Source organism: Strix uralensis, chromosome 17 (genome assembly GCF_047716275.1).
Source record: "Strix uralensis isolate ZFMK-TIS-50842 chromosome 17, bStrUra1, whole genome shotgun sequence".
In the NCBI taxonomy this organism is placed as follows: domain Eukaryota; kingdom Metazoa; phylum Chordata; class Aves; order Strigiformes; family Strigidae; genus Strix; species Strix uralensis.
Window position 1 is genome coordinate 7,417,797 of NC_133988.1, and position 21,434 is coordinate 7,439,230.

Below are 21,434 nucleotides of genomic sequence, written 5' to 3' on the forward strand. Positions count from 1 at the left end.
TTAGAAAAGAGGCGGTTTATTGGTGCGGGGCGGTACATAAATACACAGACGGTACTCGCGCACGCGGGTAGGTACGGAGAAGGGGGCTGTACACGCTCTACAGACATTTATGGGTGCGCTCATGAGGGGCCGGCACCGAGACCCTCGGGGCGGGGGGGATGTGTCACCCCCTGGGCCGGCCCGTTCGCTGCGGTGTCTCCAGCCGGTCACCCGGGGAGGGGAACAGCGAAGGGCACGGGTGGGTTGAAAGGTGAAAAGGGAGGAAACCGGCTGCTGCCCCTTTGGTTTTTTTGGCATAAGGATATGTAGCAACCAGGGGTGTGCAAAGAGCTGGAGTGGGGCTGTACGGTGTCAGCCCCCAGCCTGGCGTCCAGGCGGCCTAGGAACAGTGGTACAAAACCGATCAGTGCAGTCGTGAGCAACCCAGGATGGGGAACCTAGCTCGGTCCGAGCACAGGGAGCGACGGGGCAGTGTCCAGCACTGGCACCCAGCACCGTGGAAAGAAGGGGGCCCCTTGTCTATATACAAATCAGTATAAAATCCTAACGCATACTAGTGATACAACATGAAATCGGGTGTAGGGCTGTGGCAGGGTCCTGGCAGTCACCACTGCAGCCCTGGTGAGGTGTCCTGGCAGCAGCTGCACATCTGCATTCCTTCACAGTCAGCGTCCTTCCCAGGCCCTGGCTGAGGCTGAGGGAGGTGGCTCAGAGGAAGCCTTCCCCCCAGGCCAGCCTCTGGAGAAACGAAGGGCTGCTGTTGTGGGCTACGTAAACACAGGAAATGCAGATCAGTTCTATGTAATGGGGTCCAGGTTAATTAGGAGAGTGTGATCCCACTCCAGGCTGGCTTGATGGCTTTTGGGATGCTATTGCTAGAAGAGCGTGGCCATATGAAGGGTTTAGTGGCTGCTCTTGCTTGCAAAGAACACGGCAGATGATTTTACATTGATAGCAACTGAAGCTGGGGCTGCTGGAACTGGAGAGGAGCAAACTTTGTCACTTGTCATGACAGACACCTGTGGTGTCAGATGCTGAGCCTGGAAGGAAGCCAGGAATGGCAGAGGGGACCCTCTGTGTGGCTGCTGGAGGTATGGGTGATGAAAGGGGAGCATGGAGCACACAGGCATCCCCCTCATCTAAAGGAGTTGGAGGAAGGTGTACAGCTGAAGAAGTCCTGGCTGATCTGGCGTGGGTAGCCCTCCAGCACTTTCACCTGGACTGGATCGAACTTCCAGTAATCTCGGCCTCTCAGGAAATAGGCAAAACCTGTGGGCGAGAGAGGAAGGGTTACAAAAGAGAGGGTTCATGTGGCTCAGAGCTCTTTCCTAGCATTTTGTCTAGCTGACATAGGAGCATGTGCAGTACCAAAAGAGAGCCTGGAAGAGGCAGGAGATGCTGCTAGATTCATCTCACTTGAACTGAGACTTTTGGCTTACACTGTTCTTTTACACTGTTTTAATTCTGATGGGAGAGTAAATAGGATGGATTTTATATTTCTGGTGTTTTAAATATGCTGTACCCATGTAGTGACCCGGTCCCGAGAGGGCAGAGAACGTCTAGGACCTGAACAGGGCCTATCACAAGGAGCTTGTGAAAACCTGCTGCAGAGCATCTGTTACTGTGGGGAAGCTGCCCTGGGATTTAGGCTCTGGAAGCAGTGGGGAGCCATTCCACCGCATCCCCTGGGAGGAGAGAGGCAGTCATGACACCTGTCATGCCAAGCACCCTGGCTGTCCCTGGTGTTTCTGTGGCACTGCCATACTGTCTTCAGCATGGGGCACATCTGGGAGGACTAGGCAATACCAAAAGCAGCCTGTTCATTCAGGACAGCTGCCTAGGCTGAAGTGTGGGCAGCGTTTCTGCTGTCTTCTCATCACTTTCTTTGTTGGGAGCAGTAAGAGCTGGGTAGGACTGTGTGACAATTTCTTGGTCAGAAGTTTGAATTCTCTCTATCAGACACTTAACTGTTGATTGCTGCAATTAATAATGATAAAACTTCTCACTTTTATGGGAGAAGCCTCAGTTCCCTACCCACTGGAGGAAGCTGCCCCTCTCTCTACACTATGGCATATGCTGTGTCTGGGAAGTATCCACTACTACCAAAAGTCTAAATCTGCCCAGTTCTTCCCGCTGGGCAGTGCTGTCAGCCCGAGTGCCCACCCCAGAGCCGGCCATGGCCCTGCTGCACTGACCAAACTCATCCTGAAAGGCCGCGTCAATCTCCTGAGGGACGCCGCGCCAGTCGGCCATGGTCCGGGGGTAGATGTTGTCCACCTGGCGGGTGTGAGGGTTGAAGCGCCAGTAGTTGCCTCCACTGAAGATGTAGATCTTGTTCTTCTCAGCCCCCCACACCAGAGCTGCCTGCACGGGGGATGCAGGGAGGCCCAGCTCCACAAGTGGGGTGGGACCAGATACCCGTCTCTCGCCATCATAAATCCAGTACTGAGAATCTGGCGAGGAGACAGAAAAGGGAGACAAGGGGTCAGAAGCTCTTTGGTGTCTGATAATTTGGCAGCAAACTGTGCAACTGGTGCCTTGGCAGAACTCCCAGGGAAAGCTGTGCCTGAGAGGCAAAACCCTCACCAGGGTCATGGACACTGTCACTGACGGGTGCCCAAAGTGCCATCAGTGCAAGGAGTTGACTTCCCACCTTGGTCCAACCCGAGGGTGTCAGTGGTGGGACGAGGAGGACCATTTTAGCAGCTGTCTTTTCTCTATTTGTGGAAGTTATGATAAAAGACTTGGCTGGAGGGACCAGCCTCTACCCTGCAAACTCAGCGCTTGGAGGAGAACATATGTGGGCATGCACGGGCATAAAGGGGCATGTGGCTGTATAGGAGCAAGCTACAGAAACCAGGAAAAAGTTGCCAAGCTGAAACAGAGACTGGAAGCATATTTCCAGATTAGATTAAAATGGGAATCTCTGTAATTAGCCGACGGCATGTAATACCTTTCCCTTATCTCATTTTAACTCATGGTAGGAGCCTGCCAATTTTAGCACTGTAAGTCCTTGTGTGCAGGTCAGGTGCTAAGTAATCTGTTCATGCAGGAACCCTGCCTGCAGAGCCACGCGGGGTGCTTTCTGGTACGCGGTCTCATGGTGTGCAGACGGGGCGTGTGCACCCAGGGCAGCTGGGTGCCTCTGTCATTCGGCATCTCTGCTATTAAATTTACACTTGGAAAGAGCATTAAAGAATACAGTGAAGCTGAAATGGGGTTTGTTGCTGGCCTTGAACTCCAGAGCTGGCCAGGAGGAGGTTTGTCCTTGCCATGGGTGATTGGTTTTTAATCCCTGTGGTGGCTGGAGGTTGCCTGGCTCTGCGTACAGGCTCCCTGCAGGCTCATTCAGTCCGGGGGTACTATGGAAGCTCCACACCCAGGTCTCTGAGGAGCAGAGAAGATGCTGTCCATCCCCTGAGCAGGGCCTTGGGGACACAGGCGCAGGAGTTTCACAACTGGTGAACCTGCCTGGGGCTCTCTTCTGGTACAGCTCAGGAGATGGAGCAAGTGTTTCCTTCCTCCTCCTCTGCCAGCAGCATTGCCAGGGCAGAGACTCAAAACAAATGTTTATGTTCCAGAGGAGGAGAATGGGATATTGTGGCTGTGTCTAAACTAAAAGTGACTCCTCCTTCTCTCTTCCTCCTCAGTATCTGCTAAAAAGTTTCAACTGAACAGAGAAGCAAACAAATAACAAGGGTTGCTGGATCGCTGAGGATGCCCAGAAGGTTTATCCTCCCAGGAACTTGTTGGGTCCTGAATACCCCTAAGTAAAGGAGATGCATTTCCGAGCCGTCTGATCCCAGTCCAGCTCTTACCTTGGAAAAACCAGATATTGCCCAGAGGGTCTTCAAAGGTGGCATCGACAGAGCTGGGGATCCCCTGCCAGTGGCGGGAAGCCAGAGCTGGGTAGCCGTCCTGCAGCTTTCCAGCTCGGAGCCGCCACACATAGCGGGACTTGAAGAAGAACAGCTCCCCTCGGATGGTGGACGCGGCGTCGAAGGCTGTGTCGCAGGCATCGGGCTGCACAGACTGCCAAAGCACGGCCGGTCAGGAGCTTGGACTCGTGGGAACCCCCTCGCCCAGGCTGGGTTCAACGGACGGCAAGTCCCTGTGTCCAGGCAACTGTCCTGCTTTCAGCCAGTTGTGGGTGGGCACATGCTGCCCAAAGATCCCCTCCCCGCGCATCCCGGGCTGGCTGGCAGTGCCAGCCGTGGCGTCTGGACCTGGGCTCAGCAGCACCAGACACCAAACCACCTGTAAGCCCGCTGCTGGCCTCCCGGTGAGGGCAGTCCCAGCCATGGCGTTAGAGGATGACACGGACAAGCTGTTCACTCACCTCCACGTTGGTGATCTCATTTGTTTCGAGGTCTGGCTGGGGCAGCTCTGCTGGCTGAGGTGGGGTTGGGTCGGGATCCAGTTTGGGTTTCCCATAGAGGTACTGGATACCTTGCTTGTCATCCTCACTCAGGCTTAGTGGGTAGCGGAAGATGTAGAAAGGAGACATCAGTGACTTGGAGACAGCCGTGTGCTGCAGGCCCAGGACGTGGCCGAACTCATGAGCAGCCACTTGCAGGAGGTCCGTGCCTGCAAAGGGAGGAGATGGGAGATGCTTTTACCTGCTTGCGTGCGACGGGCAAGCTGTGCCTGCAGGGAGGACGTCTGCCTCCTCACTCTACCAGTTACCAGCCACTGACAAAGTACTGAGGTATGTTGCAGGAGTCTAACACGAGGAAAGAGAAATCTACCTCCACTACAGTGCTTGCAGGTTGTTCCCAGACTTTTCCTGTGTAGCTCTACACCATGTTTTTTTAAAGAGTCAAAGGGCATAATTAAGGGATCCATTGGTTCAGGAGCACTGTGAGCGAATTCATACACTCAGGTATTAGCCTGAGCATGTTGGTAATTTGTAATTCTGTCACCAGGGGCTCCTGCACCTCATCGGCTACCAGAAAGAAAAGGGTTTTCCATGCACTTTTGGAAGGGAGAAATTTGCACGGAGAAGGAAGTCTGGCCAATAGACGTAGGTGGTGGGGTGGTAAGGTTGGTTTCTGTCCACCCAGCCTTGCAGCAGTTGTTGGCTACAGCTGTACCGTATCAGGTCCCATTTAGTTCACATCCATGGTACCAGCATCAGCAAGGGAATACTCTGGCATTAAAACTGCTAATGGCTGTTGTCACACAGACAGCAGAGGGAGCTCATTTATTGCTTGTGTGTAGACTGTGTCAAGAAGGTGACATTTAGAAATAAATCCATAAAAAATTATCCAGTGTCAAGGCCTGGGCCTTCTTCACCAGACTCAAATGGATTTATAGGAGATCATGTTTTAGGAATACATGACCTTGGAGCATCTAGAAAAGGGAGGGGGGGAATCTGGATTTCATTATGCAAAAGTGTGCCATTTGGCAGGTGTTGTTTAGTTTCCAATGGATCCTTTTTGAAGTTGATAGATTTCAGTGAAAGCTGGAAGAGGGGCACATTAAGCAGCAAAGCCTGTGAGCAGGGCTGTTTGTTGACAAGTCCCAGCGTATTCATTCACTCGCCTTCAGCCAGAAATCCTCTGAGCTGCAGCCCAAGTGATGAGAAAGGCAGGGGTGTGAGTCAGCCAGCCTCGCTGCTCCAAGCAGGATTTCCCTGCTGGCTCCAGGGGAGCAAGTCACCTCTCAGCACTGGGACGGGACAGGGGGGATGCAGCTGGGGGGAACGCCTGGGAAGGGCGGAGGGGAAGGTGAGCCCCTGTCTTCCTCCACTGGTCAGCTCTACATTGAAGCAATGAATTTGCACAGCACTGACCCAATTAAATCAACACATCTAGGTCAGCTGAGAAAGTGGGATTTCTATGTCAGTGATTTATTACAAACTTTCAGACACTTCTGTTTAGCTTGGCAGGCTCCTCACTTGATGCTTTCCAGTGTTGGCAGATCAGCTGTGCTATTGTCAGATTCTCTGGGGGAGGTGAACAACAGCATGCCTGAAGGAGCTGTGCTGGGGAGCATCACTCTGTCCCTCACAAAAGGTCCTTCACATGGAGTCCGGCTTCCCGCATGGCTCTGGGGTGAGCCCGGGGCACACTTTAGCCCTCCTCATACTTCTGCTCTCCTGTCTGTAAAATGAGGCTAAGGATTTCCCGGTCTCACTGACAGCTGAGTCAAGGATTTATCCATGTTTATATCGTAAAGCTCTTTTCACCATATTAAATGGCAATTAGCTGCAAAGAGCTTTTACAACATTTATTTATGGAAGACGTAAGGGGGAAAAAGGGCCATGGAATAGGCTGGATTCTGATGGGAACTGGCATCCATTTTCAGATTCTGGTTTGACTCCAACACCGTCTTTGTGGGAGAATGTAGGGAATCCTTCAACAACACAGGCAGCCCCAACAGAGGGTGGAAAACAGCAGAGCCTACCCTTCGCTCAGGAGCAGAAATGCTTCTGCAGAAAGGTCTGGTGCTCTGTGGTTTTTGTTTTGGGTCAGCATGAGCAGGGTCAGAGATAGAGTGGTCCTGTGCCCCCCGCAGAGAGTCAAGTTGGAGTACAACTGACAATGATGTGGACTTTGGGGGAGCCCATCTGAGCCCTGAATATCTATCAACATGGGCAAAACATTCAGGAAACCCCAGAGAGGCGGGGTTTAACTTGGGCTTTGTGACTGTTTCTTTGCCCCTGTAGATAAACTGGGAAAGCGAAGGAGGGGCTGACCTGGGTTAATTTTGGTGGGTCTTGTGGAAACTGATGCTTTGGGCACTGATCCAGATGGTCCCAGGCGGTACTGCAGTATCTCATGAGATACTGTGACACCCTAAGTGCCCAAGCAGACAGCTACCAGCTTGGATCTATTATTAGCAAAAAGAAAAAAAAAAAAAAAAAAAAAAAGGAGAAAAAAGAGTCTTGACTCAATGTGGCGTTGTTTATGGTCAGAGCATTCCCAGGCCACAGGGACAGAGCTGGAGCCTGGGTAGTTTCCCTTTATGGACTTGTCTGAGGGCAGATGGTGAACAGTGCATGCAGGGACTGGGGCTGAGGCTGTCCTTTGGAAGACAACTGTGTCACGCAGTGCTTGAGCCTCAGTTTTCCTTCACCCTTTCCCTGCTTTATTTCTAATGGCTCCTGCCAATGCTGGGTGCAATTTCCCAAGTGGCAGGGCATGTGGCTGGGCAGAGGAGCCATCTCTCTTGCTCCCCCCACACAGGGGGAGCCCACCAGGAAGCCACGGTCCTGGTGCTGGGCACAGGCTTTGCTGTGGCTGAAAGATGACAAGAAAAGACCTAAATACTAACAGTAGGCTGGTAAGTGGTGGGAGATGACAATGCACACCACAAAAATAATTGCTGCCTCTTAGTTTTACAGGGTCCCCGTTCACACCACAACAGAATAATTTCCAAGCACACCGATAAGCATCCTGGAGCGTCCACAGCTCCCCTTGAAACAATACCGTACCCAGGTTGTTCCCAATCGTCCAGGTCTCGTCATAGTCGAAATGGACGTCTCCCTCCCGGTGTGTCTTGGGGAAGAACGCGTGTGCCAGGATCCCTCCGGGCCCGTCAAAAGGCAAGTTGTCTCCATGCCAGTACCTGGAGGGAAGATACATTGCACCTCAGACAGACGGCTGTGTGCCTCCAGTGAACAGCACTGTATGGCCAAAGGCGGGGAGCCACTGCGAGGGAACAGCAGCTCTCACTCCCATCCCAAGCTCATCCCACCAGTCCAGATCAACTGCTCGGAGCCCTTCCGATTGCCACAGCCCCGGTTCTGCATCAGGGCACTGAGGAAGCAGACCTTGGTCACACCAAGCGCTGAGGAAGCAGAGCTCAGTCACAGCAAGCCCTGGGGAGTTTGTATATTTTCTCAGGGATGTTTTTTTCCTCCCACTGTTCAGCTTCCAGCCCAAAGCTGACCATGGAGCCTAAAGAATGAAGTAGGTGGCTGCTCAAGCCAAGACTAAGTTGACATAGCTGAGTGGTGGGGGGATGCAGAGGGGCAGCCAGCAGTGAACCCAGCCAAACCCTCAGGTCCTCCCTCAAGCCAAGCCCACTGTTGAATAAGGAAGGAAACCCATGAGAGATGTGGCCACTTTAGAGAGCTGAGGGAAGCACAGGCAAATACACAGCATGCAAATTGCATCACTGCTTGGACGGTCTCCACTGCCTTTATTAGTTTTGTGCAAACATGCAGCAGAGGGAAGTCTTTGCCCCCGTGTGTATTTTGCCAAAAGTAAATTTCAGGAGCCAAGATTCATTTAACCAAGAAACTATATTTGTCTTTGGGCAGACAGTTACGTCGTTCAGTCAAGGGACAGGATGGAGGACCCGAAGATGGAAAGTCAAAACAAATGCTTAGGAAAACAGCCTGTGGGCAGAGAAACGTAAATGTACCAGGAAAATTAATGAACGATCAGTAACGGTGCTGTGCACAGCCAGCATGGAACAGCTGCACTTACACCGAGCAGCCCACAACTGACAAAAAAAAACAAAACCAAAAAAATCCCAGTGCCTGAAAGCAGAAATTTGAGCCTCCATTTAAGTGCCTATGTGTTGACAGCTCTCTTCTCTGGTTAAAGGCTTGGGGTTTTGCGTGCAAAGGTTGTTTCTCTGTCTGGGAGGAGGGTGCTGCTGCCCACCATGCTCACCTTGTGAAATCGATGACAATGTCAGCCCGTCCCTCCTGCACCTCGGTGAAGGTCAGCGGGGTCACGTCGCTCCAGACTTTCAAAGCTTCCTCGATGGTCCTTCTCACTTTAGCTTTTACAAGTTGCCATGGGAACCTGATAATTCTGAAAGGCAACAGACATGGGATGAGGAGAGCATCAGCTGCTGTCCCATGGACACTGCTGTCGTGAAGACACCAGCTGTAGGATCAGCATCACTAGGGCTGCCGCTCTCTCTCAGCACCCGAACACCTCCAGTCCATACAAGCACTGCTCCGCTGCCCTCTTCCAAGCAACATGTGCAGCAGATAAATCCCATCAGTGTGGAAACCCTCTGGCTGGTGGGCCCAGAGGTGAGCTCTCTGGAGAGCTTTTCAGATCTGCGTTTTTCTGGAGTCAAGTGCTGCAGCATTTCCCAGGTCTGTCCCCCATGAACCTGCCCCTCCAGAGGTGCCTGCGAGTGGTGTGATGTGGTTTCTCCTCCTCAATCTCTACATTTTTTTGCCCCTGGAAACCTGGGCTCACTCAGAGCAGACTGTAAGGTCTGCCACAGAGGGAGCTTTCTTTCCCTTCCATTAACAGTTTTGGTGTGTTCATCTCTGCTGTGTTTCTTTAACACTGTTGACCAAAAAAAAAAAAAAAAGAAGAAGCCTTTCTGTTATCTACAGCCCTTTAATGCTATGAGGAACTGTCTTCTGCATTTAAACAAAAGATGATTTACATGCTGTCAAGGTCCATACTTGCTCGCTTCTCTACTCATGCCCCTGTGGGCATCTGGGGAGGCAGCACAACCCCCCGCAAGCCTGTTGAGCAGATTTGCAATTGAGAACGTGTGGGGTGATTTGGGCAAAATTTTACACTGAAGTTGTGTTTATGGGAACATCAATAACAGCTGAATGAAAAGGTCTTTTTAAAATAAACTGTGAGGTGAGCCCACAGCAGGCTGGCTGTGGGGGCAAAGGCACAGCAGGAGAGGGCTGGTGGTGGAGGCTCAGCTCAGCACACGTCAGGGGTTTGATGTAGGGAAGTGAACATATGTGCACGGGGGTGTCGATGCGGGACGGATCAAGGGGTGATGCAGAATGTGTTTGGGCAGGGGTGGGTGGCAGCTGTGTTTATGGGAGCGTGTGCGTGAGGGGATGTGGAGGTGCTGGGTACAACCCCGCTGGTGGTTTAGCATGTGGCTCCCTGCCCCCTGGCTGCCCTCCAGCTTTTATGGTCACATCACAGCATGCCACGCTCCAGGGAACACCAGGCTGAGAGGTTTGGGGAAGGGAGAAGCAAACCAGCCTGACTCCTGTTTCGGGCCTCTCTTACTTGTAGGTGAGATCAGTCTTGTCCCAGCGTCCGCCGGAGAGGACGAACCGCTTCTGCCGGTTCCGCCCATTCTGGCCATCTGGGAACACCGGGAGGTCCGGCACGCCGCAGCGGGGTGGGTTCCAGCGTGCCGTCGGCTCATCTGCACCCACAAGGAAGCCCTTGGCGGGCACACCGGTCCCCACAGCATTCACGAAGGAAGACAGCCAAGGACTCTGCTCCTTCCAGGTGTGATGCTTTCGAGACACGTCCTAAAAGGGAAAAGCAAAGCCATGACGTCAGTGGTCTGCAAAGAGACGGCCTGATGCAGAGTGGCGAATGTCTGCCCACAGCAGTCCTGCAGCGGTGAGTTCCACCTCTGCCTGGGGCTGTTCCCCCACTGCTAGGGCCCAGGCTGCTCCCCACAAACATCCTCTGTTCCCTGGGCTCTGCCGCTGTGAGGCCAGGTCACACCTGGGAGGCACTGTGTCATGCCATGGCACCCCCTAAGCACTGGGCTATTTTTGGTCTGCTTTTCCTTGGCAGCTGGCCGGCAGGAAATGTTTTTGCAAGCTGTGGATGAGAACCAGACCCTTCAAGAATGAAACAAATCACTAGGGAGTAAATTCTCGCCCTTTGCCCCACACCCTTTATTCCCTCCTGGCCCCGGGTAGAGCTGATATTAATGGGAGAAAGCCTTTAGTCCCCAGCAGACAGTTGTGCTCCCTGCTGTCGCTTCTGTGGTGTCCCCTTGCTGTCCTGGCATGGTGAGCAGGCTCTCAGCATGGCTAGGGGACATAACAAGCTGGAGAGCAGGACACAGGGATCTGGGGGGTGACTTAACCCAGCGCATGGGGCAGAGAGCAGCAGTGACTGTCCCTGAAGCCCCTGAGGTCACCAGTTCTGCAGAGGGAGGGACAGGACCGTACCCCCTTGCCTCACTGCACCTGTGACTCTGCTTGCGGATAAGATCACCTGGGCTCTCCCACACTTAGTTGAAAAGCACAGTTCCTCTTGGCAACATTGATTAATGCTAATTAGCTGACTTCCACTGGTTTCCCACCTGACAGCAGGACAATGGGGCCACCATGAAACATCAACCAAGTGTAATCCCCAACCTGCTGTAACGTGTTGTGTGGTGAGAGGCACTTGGTCCCTGCATCACCATGCTGCACAAGCCAGAGGTCCAAACACAGATTTTTTTGCCTGACTCTGTGCAGGCAAACTTAAAGGCATTTGAGCAGCAGGAAGAGCTGAGGTGCAGCAGTGATGCACCTCTACTCGGACAGGCAGGCTCCATCCCACAGTGCTCCAGAGTGAGGACCTGGGGTTTAGGGGTCCCCTTCCTTCCCCTGAAAAATGCTGCCTTCTTCCAGGCCAGCTCTCCTGGCTGCCCTGCCGGGGACACGAAGGTCAGGATGGCACGATGCCAGAGCTGCCATGATGCCATGTAATCCACGTGCTGCCACCGCTCCGTTCCCTACAATGAGCCCATTCATGCGGGCTGGAATGAAGTGTGAAGCCCTTGGCATTAATTCCGCTACCGAGCTCCCAACTCTGCAGTGGCCCCGTGCCTCTGAGCGATGCACAGATGGACAAAGGAGCCAGGGAGGTCACCCAAGGTGCAGTTTAGGTGTCCGGCTTTTCATGTGTCTGTCACCACTCCAGCCTGCTGGCTTGTCCTCTGCAGACAGACACACACACTTGGTGGTTTGGCACCTGCCAGCCTTTGCCTCAGAAACCATCAACCCAATCCTGGTGTCCCAATGCGCTTTCACACCCCCTGAGAACCGCACCATCCACACGTGCAAAAGAGTCATTTTACATCCTGAACAGCAAAGCCTACCCAAGCCACCAGCCACGGCACTGAGAATCCATCCAGTGTGTTAGTGGAAGGAGGGAGTAAGGGCTGGCCTGCCCCACAGGAGGCTGCATTGGGCTGCTCCTGCTGAACGCTGGAGCCCTGCCAGGTTGGAGGTACCTGTCTCTCTTAAAAGGAGCTCCCTAAGAGCTGCCTGGCACCCTGCCTGGGCTGGCAGCTAGTGCCTGCGAAGGCCAGCTGGCAGGAGGAGCTGATAAGGTTCATGTCCTGGCCAACATCTTGCTCCCAGCCCTGATGAGACCCTCTGCTAAGCACATAATGGCAGCTGTGTCACCAAAGCCCACCCTGGAGAGCCGCTGGGCTCCTTGCTCCTGGGTGTGTTCCAGAGCACCCACTGTGCCCAGAGGCAGGTCCTGCTGCCCGAGGACATGGGGTGATGAATGTGTCTGGTTTCCCAGGACCAGGAGGTGTGCAACAGCTGCTCCGAGGCACATGGGTAGAGTAGAGATGGACTCTGGGGAGACCCCTCGCTGTGGAACTGGGAGCACTGGGAAACCCTCAGGAGTTTCCCAGGTAGGTGAGCAGGCTGAGGCTGTCCCAGATGTGCATACTCCCATTTTTTTGTCTCAGCTGTGCTAAGCACATCCCCCCAGTCTCCTGGGAAGGCCAGTTGTTGCAGTACCAGCTGGGGGCATTGGCATAAACTGCAGATTATCACTCTCCTCCAAGCAGGAGCAGAGAAAGGAGGAACTGCCTGTTTCCTTCCTGCCCCGAGGGTTCCCATGTTCAGAGGCAGACCAGAGGTAGGTTTTCTCTCTCCTCTTTGGTTAGCTTAAGGCCACTGGCATGAATCCCAGCTTCCAGCCATCCAAACTCCACCTTGCCTTAGGCAGCAGCATCCTGCTCCCGCCTGCCTGCCCTCTGCCAAGACCAGGCCCTGGGAAGGGACACAGGGTGGCCCTGCAAATGGCCCTGGGTGGAGGCAGGAGGAGGCAAGACCTGCTCTGCTGTCCCGTGTGCTTGCTGTGCCCCTAGACAAACAGCAAGTCTCCCTGTCGTCACTGCACCGACATCAGCACCATGGCAGGAAAGGGCTGGAAAATGCCACTGCAGGCACAGCCGGCAAGGGAAAATGTGACAGGCAGAAACCACTTGCCAAACAATGCTCAGGAGACACATCAGGCTGGAGATTTCAGTCTCCTTGGTTGGACACGCCTTGCTGCAGGCACTTCCCGAGGCTTAGATAACATGTCCTCTTGCTTAAGGTTGCATCCTTCCCACCCAGCACTGAAGCCACCCTCTCTTGGGGAGATCCTGTTTGTTCTCCCGAGCTGTACGCTTAGGGGCTTGCTTAGGGCTGTGCTGCTGCTGAAGCTAGTACAGACCAGTGAGGAGAGGATGAGGAGGACACTGGCTGCTGGGTAACTATCTGGGCATCCCCACTCTGCCCATCCCACCACCAGTGGAGAAAGGATTACTGAAGACAAGAGCAAAGGAAAAATCCCTGCAACCCTGGGTGGGCGTTCAGACCAGCTGAGTGCAGAGCCAGATCTGAGCCTCTGGCTAAGTGTGTGCAGCCATTTGCCCTTCCCAGTATAACCCACAGTCAGGGGTGGCCACTGTGTGTGGGGACAGACAGTTTTTAGCCAAGCGTAGAGGCCAGGGCTTTACAATAGAGACTGAGCAGCAAAATGTCCACACAACACGAGCACAGAGGGGCTGCCAAGCCTGAAACCAAGGGTTAAGGGCAGTGAGGACAGCAGAGGAGCAAAGCTCTACAACAAAGAGGGCTGTGCTGCAGGCTGGGCACAGCTCCTCGCAAAGAAGGTGCCACTTCCTGCAGCATTGTGACCAAAAGGCTGAGAGGGAACAGGAGGAAAAGGACAAATCCCATGGGAGAGCAGAAACCACAGTGGAGATACAGACTGCCCACTCAGTTCCTCACAGCTTTATCAGCCCTCAAGTGCTGCGATACAACAGCCATCACTTCTGGGTCTGCTGGGGCCAGAAGAACTCCAGCCAAGCTTCCCAGGAAGTGTCCCAGCCATCCCGAGGAGCCAGGAGCATCTTTAACCTCATGGTGTTGGGCAGTACTCACCCTCCGGAACCTCCCAGGAGGAGAAGCAGCCGGAGCAGCACAGCCACAGTGGAGTATCAGCAACTCTGTGTTTAAATAACCTCAAGAGTGAGGCCAGTGCCTGGTACTGACAAATCCAGTGCTCTCCTCTATCTGGGTCCATCCTCTGCTGCCTGCCCTGAACTTGTCTCCTCTGTTGTGTACCCAACTACCTGGGCTGCTGCCTGCTTCTGCAGCATGGACATGAAAGGAGACGCCCCGCTCCTCGTCAGACAAGAGTGACTGGACAAGTTACAATGCAAATCCCATCAGTCTTGGATACTTCCCCTCTCACTGGGGGCTGTTTCCTCTTCCGCTAAGGGATGAGCTTATGGGCTTTCTGCCCATCTCCCTGTCCCTCTGCTGCTGTTTCTCCATTTCTCCCTGCTTTCTCCTTCTGCTACTCAAGAGTGTTTGAGGAGGCCCTGGCATTTGCTGCCTCTTTGGCCAATAGCATTATCCTCCTCTCACCTATAAGTCTGCACCTGGGAGCACTCTTGCCCTTAGTTCAATGCATGGGGAAGGAGAACAGAGATGCTTTCTCCCGCAGTTCTCATGTAAGGCAGTTCTCTCACCCCATTTCTGTCTACTGACAGGTGGCTGTGCCCTCCAGGGGCTCTGCACGCCCTTAATAGGATGCAGCAATGTTCCTGCCCGAGATCAGCGCTGTTGTCCTGGTGCACGGAGTACCATGGCTGGCTCTTTGACCAGCCTGCCTCTCAGCCCAGCATGGCTTTGCAGGGGTTATATTTGAAAGTGCAGCTACAGCTGATGGTTAGTGGTAAAACCAGAGCCAGCTCCACTCTAGTCAGGTTGTGTCCCAGAAGCAGGCTAGCCTCGGAGAGTGCTAACGCTGCAGGAAAAATTTCATGGCAGAAACAGATTATGTTTGTGGTCCGGTCAGACTCTGAGCTACGTGTGCTCCTGGTCAAGGCACTGTTAGTGGAAACAATGGAAGCTCAGTGGAAACAACGCCTAGGGAAAGCCACCAGATTACTGATCCTACCTCCCCAAGAACAAGGCAAAGTCTCCCAACACCTCTAACTATGAATTCTTTGCTTACACAAAATGCTTCTGACTGGCTCCTTCATGCCAGGCTGAAGCTCAGTCCTGCTGCAGACAGTCAGGGAGAATACAAAGGCTGAAGCCAAACTTTGGCCAAACGGAAGGTGCTGCAGAGCCTGCCCGTGCATACGCAGTTGGAGGTTCCTCTCCGCTCACTTCCCATACTCTGTGGCACCATCAAGCACTACCTCCTGGGGCCTGACAGTTTATTTCCGGATTATTTGGTGGTAGTTGTTGTTGGCAACGAAAAAAGGAAAATGTTTGTTTTTCCTAAGCAACATGGAACATGAAACATTATGGACTGCAAATGTTTATGCCCACAGACAGAATGAGAAGACCCAGGCTCTGATGTAACAAGAGAAAGCAAATGAATAAACACTGCAGGACTATTTTTATTATCAGACACTTTAATTACGTGACAGTTTGTGAGTCTAGTCCATCAATAACACCACAACCAAGCTGCTGGTGTCACCCAAGCAGCAGTTTGCCAGAAACAGGAGTACTTACAAAGCAAACAAGCCCCAGGATGCCGGGATAGCAAAAGGTTTCAAGAGCCCTTAATCTGATGACCTAGAAATCCCCTTGAAACCAAGAAACCGCTCTAGGATGCGACACACTCCAGGCAGAGGAGGAAGGGTGTTGAGTTGTTCATTGTGCAATTGCATCCAAGCTAAGGTGAGCAATGAGCTATCTGTGCCCAGCCCAAGGACAACAGCCAGGACATCTCCCACTGGGTATGGCCACCTGGCACAGAGCAGCCCTCTCCAGAGCTATGGGGGATGTTCTACCCTCAGGGAGTGTATGCTGCTCACATGCGCAGGCTGGGATCTCCAACCCACAAGACAAGCACTGCCCCCCTGCCCAATCTCCTGGAGATGCCTGGAAAGTTTTCCCCCCCCACATTAATTTTCACAGACCCACTTTTGTGAGATGTCTCTCTCCTGCCCAAATCCCACTAAGAGGAGGAGGTCTGGTCACCTGTCTGTCCCTGTGGGTCTCGCCTGCACCAGGATCTCAGTGAACCTCTAAAAACATGTCTGTGGCCCTCAGTGAACCCCTGAAGTATGCTTTTCATTTTGCTGGATAGCTATGTTCAGACTCAGCAGTGCGTCTATTCACGTTACAGGCTGAGGCATCCCCAGTGTAAGAATATCCAGGAACCCTTCATTTACCTGTCTGTGTACTTGGGATTAGTAGGAAAGAGCTGACAGTGTCTCTGGTGTGAAAAGTCTCTGCAGGACAATTTTTCCATGGAAGATTCTTTTTCAACAAGACCTACACAGTGCACCCTTCCTCTGCTGAGCCCCCCAAGTTACGATGCCAGGGCGGGATACGCATGGGGGAAGCAAGTGCCGTGCCGTGTGAGTTGGTGTGGGGGATCCTCCACAAAGCGCTTCTCTCCTCCCTGCGCCCTCCCCATTCCGCTTTGCCAGCTGCGCACCCTAAGTCTTACCACGCTGCAGGGTGTGCATGTGTGTTGCATGTGAAAGCACAAACACAACAAACCCGCTGAAGAATAACTGCTTGCATGTGTCTTGAGTCTCTCCCAGAGCAGAGGACAAACATGCCTAAAATTACCCCAACGCTTACTGCGGTATTTAAAGAGCCAAGCTAAAGAGTTGCAAATCAAACCTTCCTGCGGGAGCTGCCTGAGCCCTGAGCGAGGCAGGCGGCCTCCCCGGCTCCTGGCCCGCGGGGAGGGCAGCACCGTGATTCCAGCGGCGAACCTGCTGGGTTCAGGACGAGAGCTGCAGGATACGGCTCCCGAGGGATTACACTGGCAGCTGGGAGGGTGCCCACCATTTCTCCACTGAGAGTTTCCCAGCAAATGGACTGACTTTGATTTCCCAGGGGAGCCGAAAGCAATGCAGGAATTCAGTGTCTGCGTGTGCACTGCCCCGAGGACTGCAGATCTTTTGTTCTCAAGTTTTACAGTGGACACCAGACACAGCCTGTATTCTGCTCTCAGTTTTCTCTTTTTTTCTTTAGGCGTTAATGTAAAAGTGAAGGAGATCTACAGGCTTTGCTGCAAAGAACACAGGTCCTTCTGCAACTTGCCCTGTGTAGCCGGGCTTTAAAATGAATCTTAGCCCTTGATTCCCTCCCCCCTCGGTTCCTGCTGTTGTGGCTTGTTATTGGAGCACCGAATAGCCATGGTGCAGGACCCTGCTGCACCGAGGGCAGTCCTTGCCCACCCCGGCTACTAGCACATCTCGAGGAAGTCACTGCTGCCTCTTGTAGGAGTGTGAGTCTTTTTTCCCAGCTCAGCCTCTCGGCTCCTTTCTCATTCATCACCGGACAGCAAAAGGTGCCCGGACAGGAAATTAGCTGCTGTTAGACACAGCGAAGCATCTCTTTGTGCAGAGAGACTCAGAGTAGCCAGAGAACTGAACATGAGATGGCATGGCAGAGCTCTCTCCTAAGAGAGGATACAGAAGGTTTGACGCCAGAAACACATGCACGGGCCACTGTCAGCCCAGCAATCCCTCCGCAGCCATTCTGTGCTGGTGTGTGTACCCCCGTCGGGAGAGGAATGGGGTGCACTGCTGTCAACTTATATCATATGTGAGAGCAACCACCATGATGCTAGCTTTACCTCAGAGGTGGTAGAATAACATTCAGAAGACTTGACACCAGATGAGGAACCCAAAAGGGCAGCTTTTTGGGATGAGAGAACTGCTATTTGAAAGGATTGAAAATCATCTGTCCATTTCCAACCCCACAGCAATGCAGCCACCATCCCTGCAAAGACTGAGTGAAATACATTGATCTGAAACCCCGAGCTCCACATGGCTGGTCAAACACACAAACACAAGATGTTCCTGAACAAAACATCCTGTAGGGGCATCACCTGGAGTTACTCCAGCCAAGAGGAAAGTATTAGCACTCACGATGCAGAGCATTAGCCTGGGATGAGGAAGAAACCATCTCTGGGCAGCAGACTGCCAACTGGGGGGACCTTCTTCAGGGGCGTGGTGGTGAATTAGATGGACCAGGGGCCTGAGCAGACCTGGACTCTTGCATTAACTCTGTGCTCCTCGGCAGTTTGGTGGATTCCCTCCATTCAAGGGTTGCTGGCCAAGGCAGATGAGCCCCAGCAACCTCTGCAGTCCATCTGCAGCTGCGAGCACTGGCAAAAGATGAACAGTGCACATTGCAGCTGGACCGGACCCGAGCTCAGATGGTGTGAAAGCCAGGTTGGCTCTCCCTTCCCCGGGGATCCCGCACAGGTCCTTGCTGGCACCAAGACCAGGACCAGAGGCTACGCAGGTCCCTCCAGGAGCAGCAGCTTCACGACCGGCACACGGCAGAGCGTGAGGCAGCCGCCAGCCCAGCCAGCGTCCCCGCAGGAGCCAGCCGTCTCCAGCTTTACGCAGGTGGAGCTCTGCCTTCCCAGCCCACCACTTGCACGTTCGGATGGGGATGAAATCTGCAGAGCGGTGTCATAGCTGGGGTGCAGGGTGCCACTGCCCGAGTGCTTGGCCTCACCCTTCTCAGAGGCAGAGCGGAGCCAAGCGCAGTGACATGTCGTTTGGAATAATACCGGCACTTTGGGGGCCAAGGCTGCTCCGTGCCAAGTCCCAGCCCACAGCATATTTAGCAGCCAAGTTAGAAAGTACTCAGATGACAGAGCTGATAATAAAACCATCGACAGAACCTGAACTAATCCCCTTGGGCTGCTACCGGGCATTTGCTCTGTCATTATTTTATGGCACCCTGGCGAAGCGCATGTATATAATAACCCGATTACGCACGCACACATTCCCAGCACAAGGAGCTCTCTGTCTTCTCCCGTCCCCCGGTCCCCTCGCACGCCGCGGCTCTTCTCCGGCCCGGCCGTCCCCGCTGCTGGCTGCTCCATCCCAGGTGCTGGGCTCTGGCAGGACGAAAGAGCCCTGCTGCTCCCCTCCTGCCTGCGCGTTTGATTCATCCCTTTCGGCTCGTCTCCCTGTAACGCTTCTCGGAACTGCCAGCACAGCGTGTGTGTGTGGGGGGGGGTTATTCGCAGGCAGCTGCCTTTAAAGGAAGGGGGGATCCCGTGTCCTCTCGTAAACACTCCTTGTCCCGGTCTTTGTTTTTCCCTTTGCTCCGCAGAAAGGAGCACACGCCTGTGAAAACTCCCCCAACGTGCCAAAAGGAGCCGGCGGAGCGGGGGTGCCCGGGCGGGGGACACCGCTGGGGCATCGCCGGGGCAGGAGCAGCTTCGTCCCCCGGCCGGTGACTCCCGGCAGCGCATCGCTGCCCGTACCGGCATCCCTGGGGGGGGGCGGCGGCTGGTCCCCCTCGGCGGAGGCTCTGCCGGGGAGATGCTCCCCTCGGGGCTGCACCGGAGAGCCGCGGGGTAAGGGACCGGCTGGGACACGGAATACCGGGAGGGGACGGGGGGAGGCACCGGGTGGTCCCGACTCACCGGCTTGTGTCTGCGGGCGGGCGCGGCGGGCGCGCAGTGCAGCAGAGCGGCGGCCAGCAACGCGGCGGCGGGGAGCGGCGGACGGGCCATACCGGGCGGCGGAACGGGTTCAGACATAGGGTGGAGATTGTTGGGGAGGAGGGGGGGGGTCCCCGCTGAGCCTTTTATCCCCCCCCCCGTGGCCGCCTGCCCTCCTCCCCGCGCCTCCTCCCGCTCCTGCCTTTTGTTCTCCCCGAGCCGTGGCTCTACGGGCCGGGGGGACACGGCACGGCGGCATCGCGGGAGGGGGGTCCCGCCCGTCCCGCCCCGCTCCGCCCCGCCGCCGGGGGCGGCGGGGCGGAGCGGGGCGGGACGGGCGGGACCCCCCTCCCGCGCTTGCCTGGCCCCGGCCCCTGTGCAACCGTGTGTCCCCCCCGCCCGGAGCAGGCTGTGGAGGTCCCTGGAGCCATGCACTGCTCCTCGGAGAGGGGGGATATTCTGCCTCGCCGCCGGGTTTTGGCATCTCCAAGCAGCGGCTGGAGTTACCGACGGCCGGTGTCAGTGCTTCCAACCCTGCAACTGGTTTCTGTGCGGATTGGGATGGCGTTAAACGGGTCAGTTCAAAGATGTCTTTCACCTCTGAGGGTCCTCATAGACCCTCAGTGCCCGCTCAGACCTCTCAGTCCTCACTAATCTCTGGGTTTAATGCACAAAATGTGTTTGCAGCCCTGCTTTGCCCGTGCAGGGGCTCTGCTGGAGCCATGTGGGTGCGACTAGCCCTTCACTTTCCCTCCACAAAAAGGCTTTCCCTGGGCGGGATGCTGAGGAAGCGGAAGGAAGGGAGCAGCCCCCCATTTTGGAGATGCCAAAGCCTCCATCTGCTCAGCCACCTGGAGATGGAGGCAGCAATGCACAGATCTGGTTTCTTAGTTCCTGCTTCTATCGGAGAAGCCCTGGACTGTGTCAGCATCCCCTCAGTAGACTGAGTTCAGTGGCAAATTATTTCAAGAAATGTATGCAAATAAGAAAACTTTGATCTCCAGCTGCCTGGGCTAGTGTGCAGGCAGCGGGTAAGGCTTCCTGACATCCCGGACTGTATTACTGGTTTATTTGTTTGTGATCAGTTGTTCATGTTTTGTTTTATGGGAACCATACTGAGGATGTAAATACTGGGTACGGTAAGCAGATGTGAGAAGAAAGAGCCTGGTTGTGGCCATGCTTGGAAGGTGCCTTAGTGCTTAGCTAGTGGGCTGTTAGCGAGATGTCCCCGCACCGGAGCAGTGTGTTTGGTGTATCCCTGAGGCCTTACTTGTAAGAGGGGAAAGAGAAGGAAGGAAGGAAAAAGCAAAAGGGAAGAAGCAAGGAGCTGCTGTTCATGGGGCTCAGACTTTACATTGTGGAATTTACCCTTCTCCTGCTATTCTGTCTGTGCCCCGGGAATGCAGAGCAGATCCTACTTTCTTGCCTTGCTTTGAGCCAGACAGCTGGGTCCCAGCAAGAAAAGCTTTCCTGCCTTTGTCTCTCTTTTCTTTAGTGTCTTTTCTTTGAATGCTGGTGTCTCTGGGAGCTCGGTGCCTTCCAGCCCATGGCAGTGGAGCCTGTTGGTGCCCTGGGGAAGCGGGGAGAGGCGTGGGAGCAGCCTGTGAGGCAGCAACAGGCAGTTTGGCTCTTCTTAATAAAGGGAGATTTTTGAAGGGGGTGTTCTGGGAAAATGGTCCTTGCAGAGATGGGACTGCGTGTGAGAACTACTGGCTCTTGCCAAGGCACTTAACACAAAAGAAAGTGCATGGTGTGTTTGGGATTACAAGTATTTCCCAGCCAAGCAAGTAGATGTTTAGCAGCAGGAAAATGGCCCATTGGGTGGGTTGGGGGCTTGTGTGCCCAACTTCTGCAGAGGGCCCTATGCACAGCCTGCAGAAGTCCTTTTTGCTAGTGCTCCTGTGCTGGGAGCTCTCTCAGCCACTGTCTCTCCATGCAGTCCTCGTTCCTACCTCAGTTTGCAGCTTGCTGAATGTACAGAGGCTGCTGGCAGATGAGCACAGGGCTCCCACCCCAGCCCCAGAGCACTGACAGCCTGACATCTCCCAGTGCAGGCACTGT

General features: G+C 54.3%; 2 protein-coding genes across 2 annotated transcripts in view; one reads left to right on the plus strand and one right to left on the minus strand.

Annotated features, from left to right (window-relative positions):
* Positions 1 to 19,484, minus strand: MMP11 (matrix metallopeptidase 11). Its single transcript, XM_074887691.1, has 8 exons — positions 19,356 to 19,484; positions 9,963 to 10,213; positions 8,628 to 8,771; positions 7,439 to 7,572; positions 4,340 to 4,587; positions 3,819 to 4,032; positions 2,196 to 2,453; positions 1 to 1,269 (listed from the first exon to the last, which is right to left on the minus strand). The coding sequence occupies exons 1-8, from the start codon at positions 19,470 to 19,472 to the stop codon at positions 1,136 to 1,138; spliced, it is 1,500 nt and encodes a 499-aa protein (XP_074743792.1). The 5' UTR covers positions 19,473 to 19,484; the 3' UTR covers positions 1 to 1,135.
* The window catches only part of LOC141951114 (uncharacterized), a 21,389-nt gene continuing 10,041 nt past the window's right edge, over positions 10,087 to 21,434 (plus strand). The window contains exon 1 of the mRNA XM_074886931.1: positions 10,087 to 10,307. The gene's annotated coding sequence lies outside the window, so the exon portion shown is untranslated. The remainder of the gene's footprint in view (positions 10,308 to 21,434) is intronic.

Bases quoted from the DNA above. Each gene is read 5' to 3' on its own strand.
- MMP11 (XM_074887691.1), bottom strand. From the start codon at position 19,472: ATGTCTGAACCCGTTCCGCCGCCCGGTATGGCCCGTCCGCCGCTCCCC. The intron at 10,214-19,355 runs GTGAGTCGGGAC...TTTCCCTTTTAG, and splicing joins CCGCCCGCAGACACAAGCCG to GACGTGTCTCGAAAGCATCA. The intron at 7,573-8,627 runs GTGAGCATGGTG...TCTTCCCTCCAG, and splicing joins ATTGTCATCGATTTCACAAG to GTACTGGCATGGAGACAACT.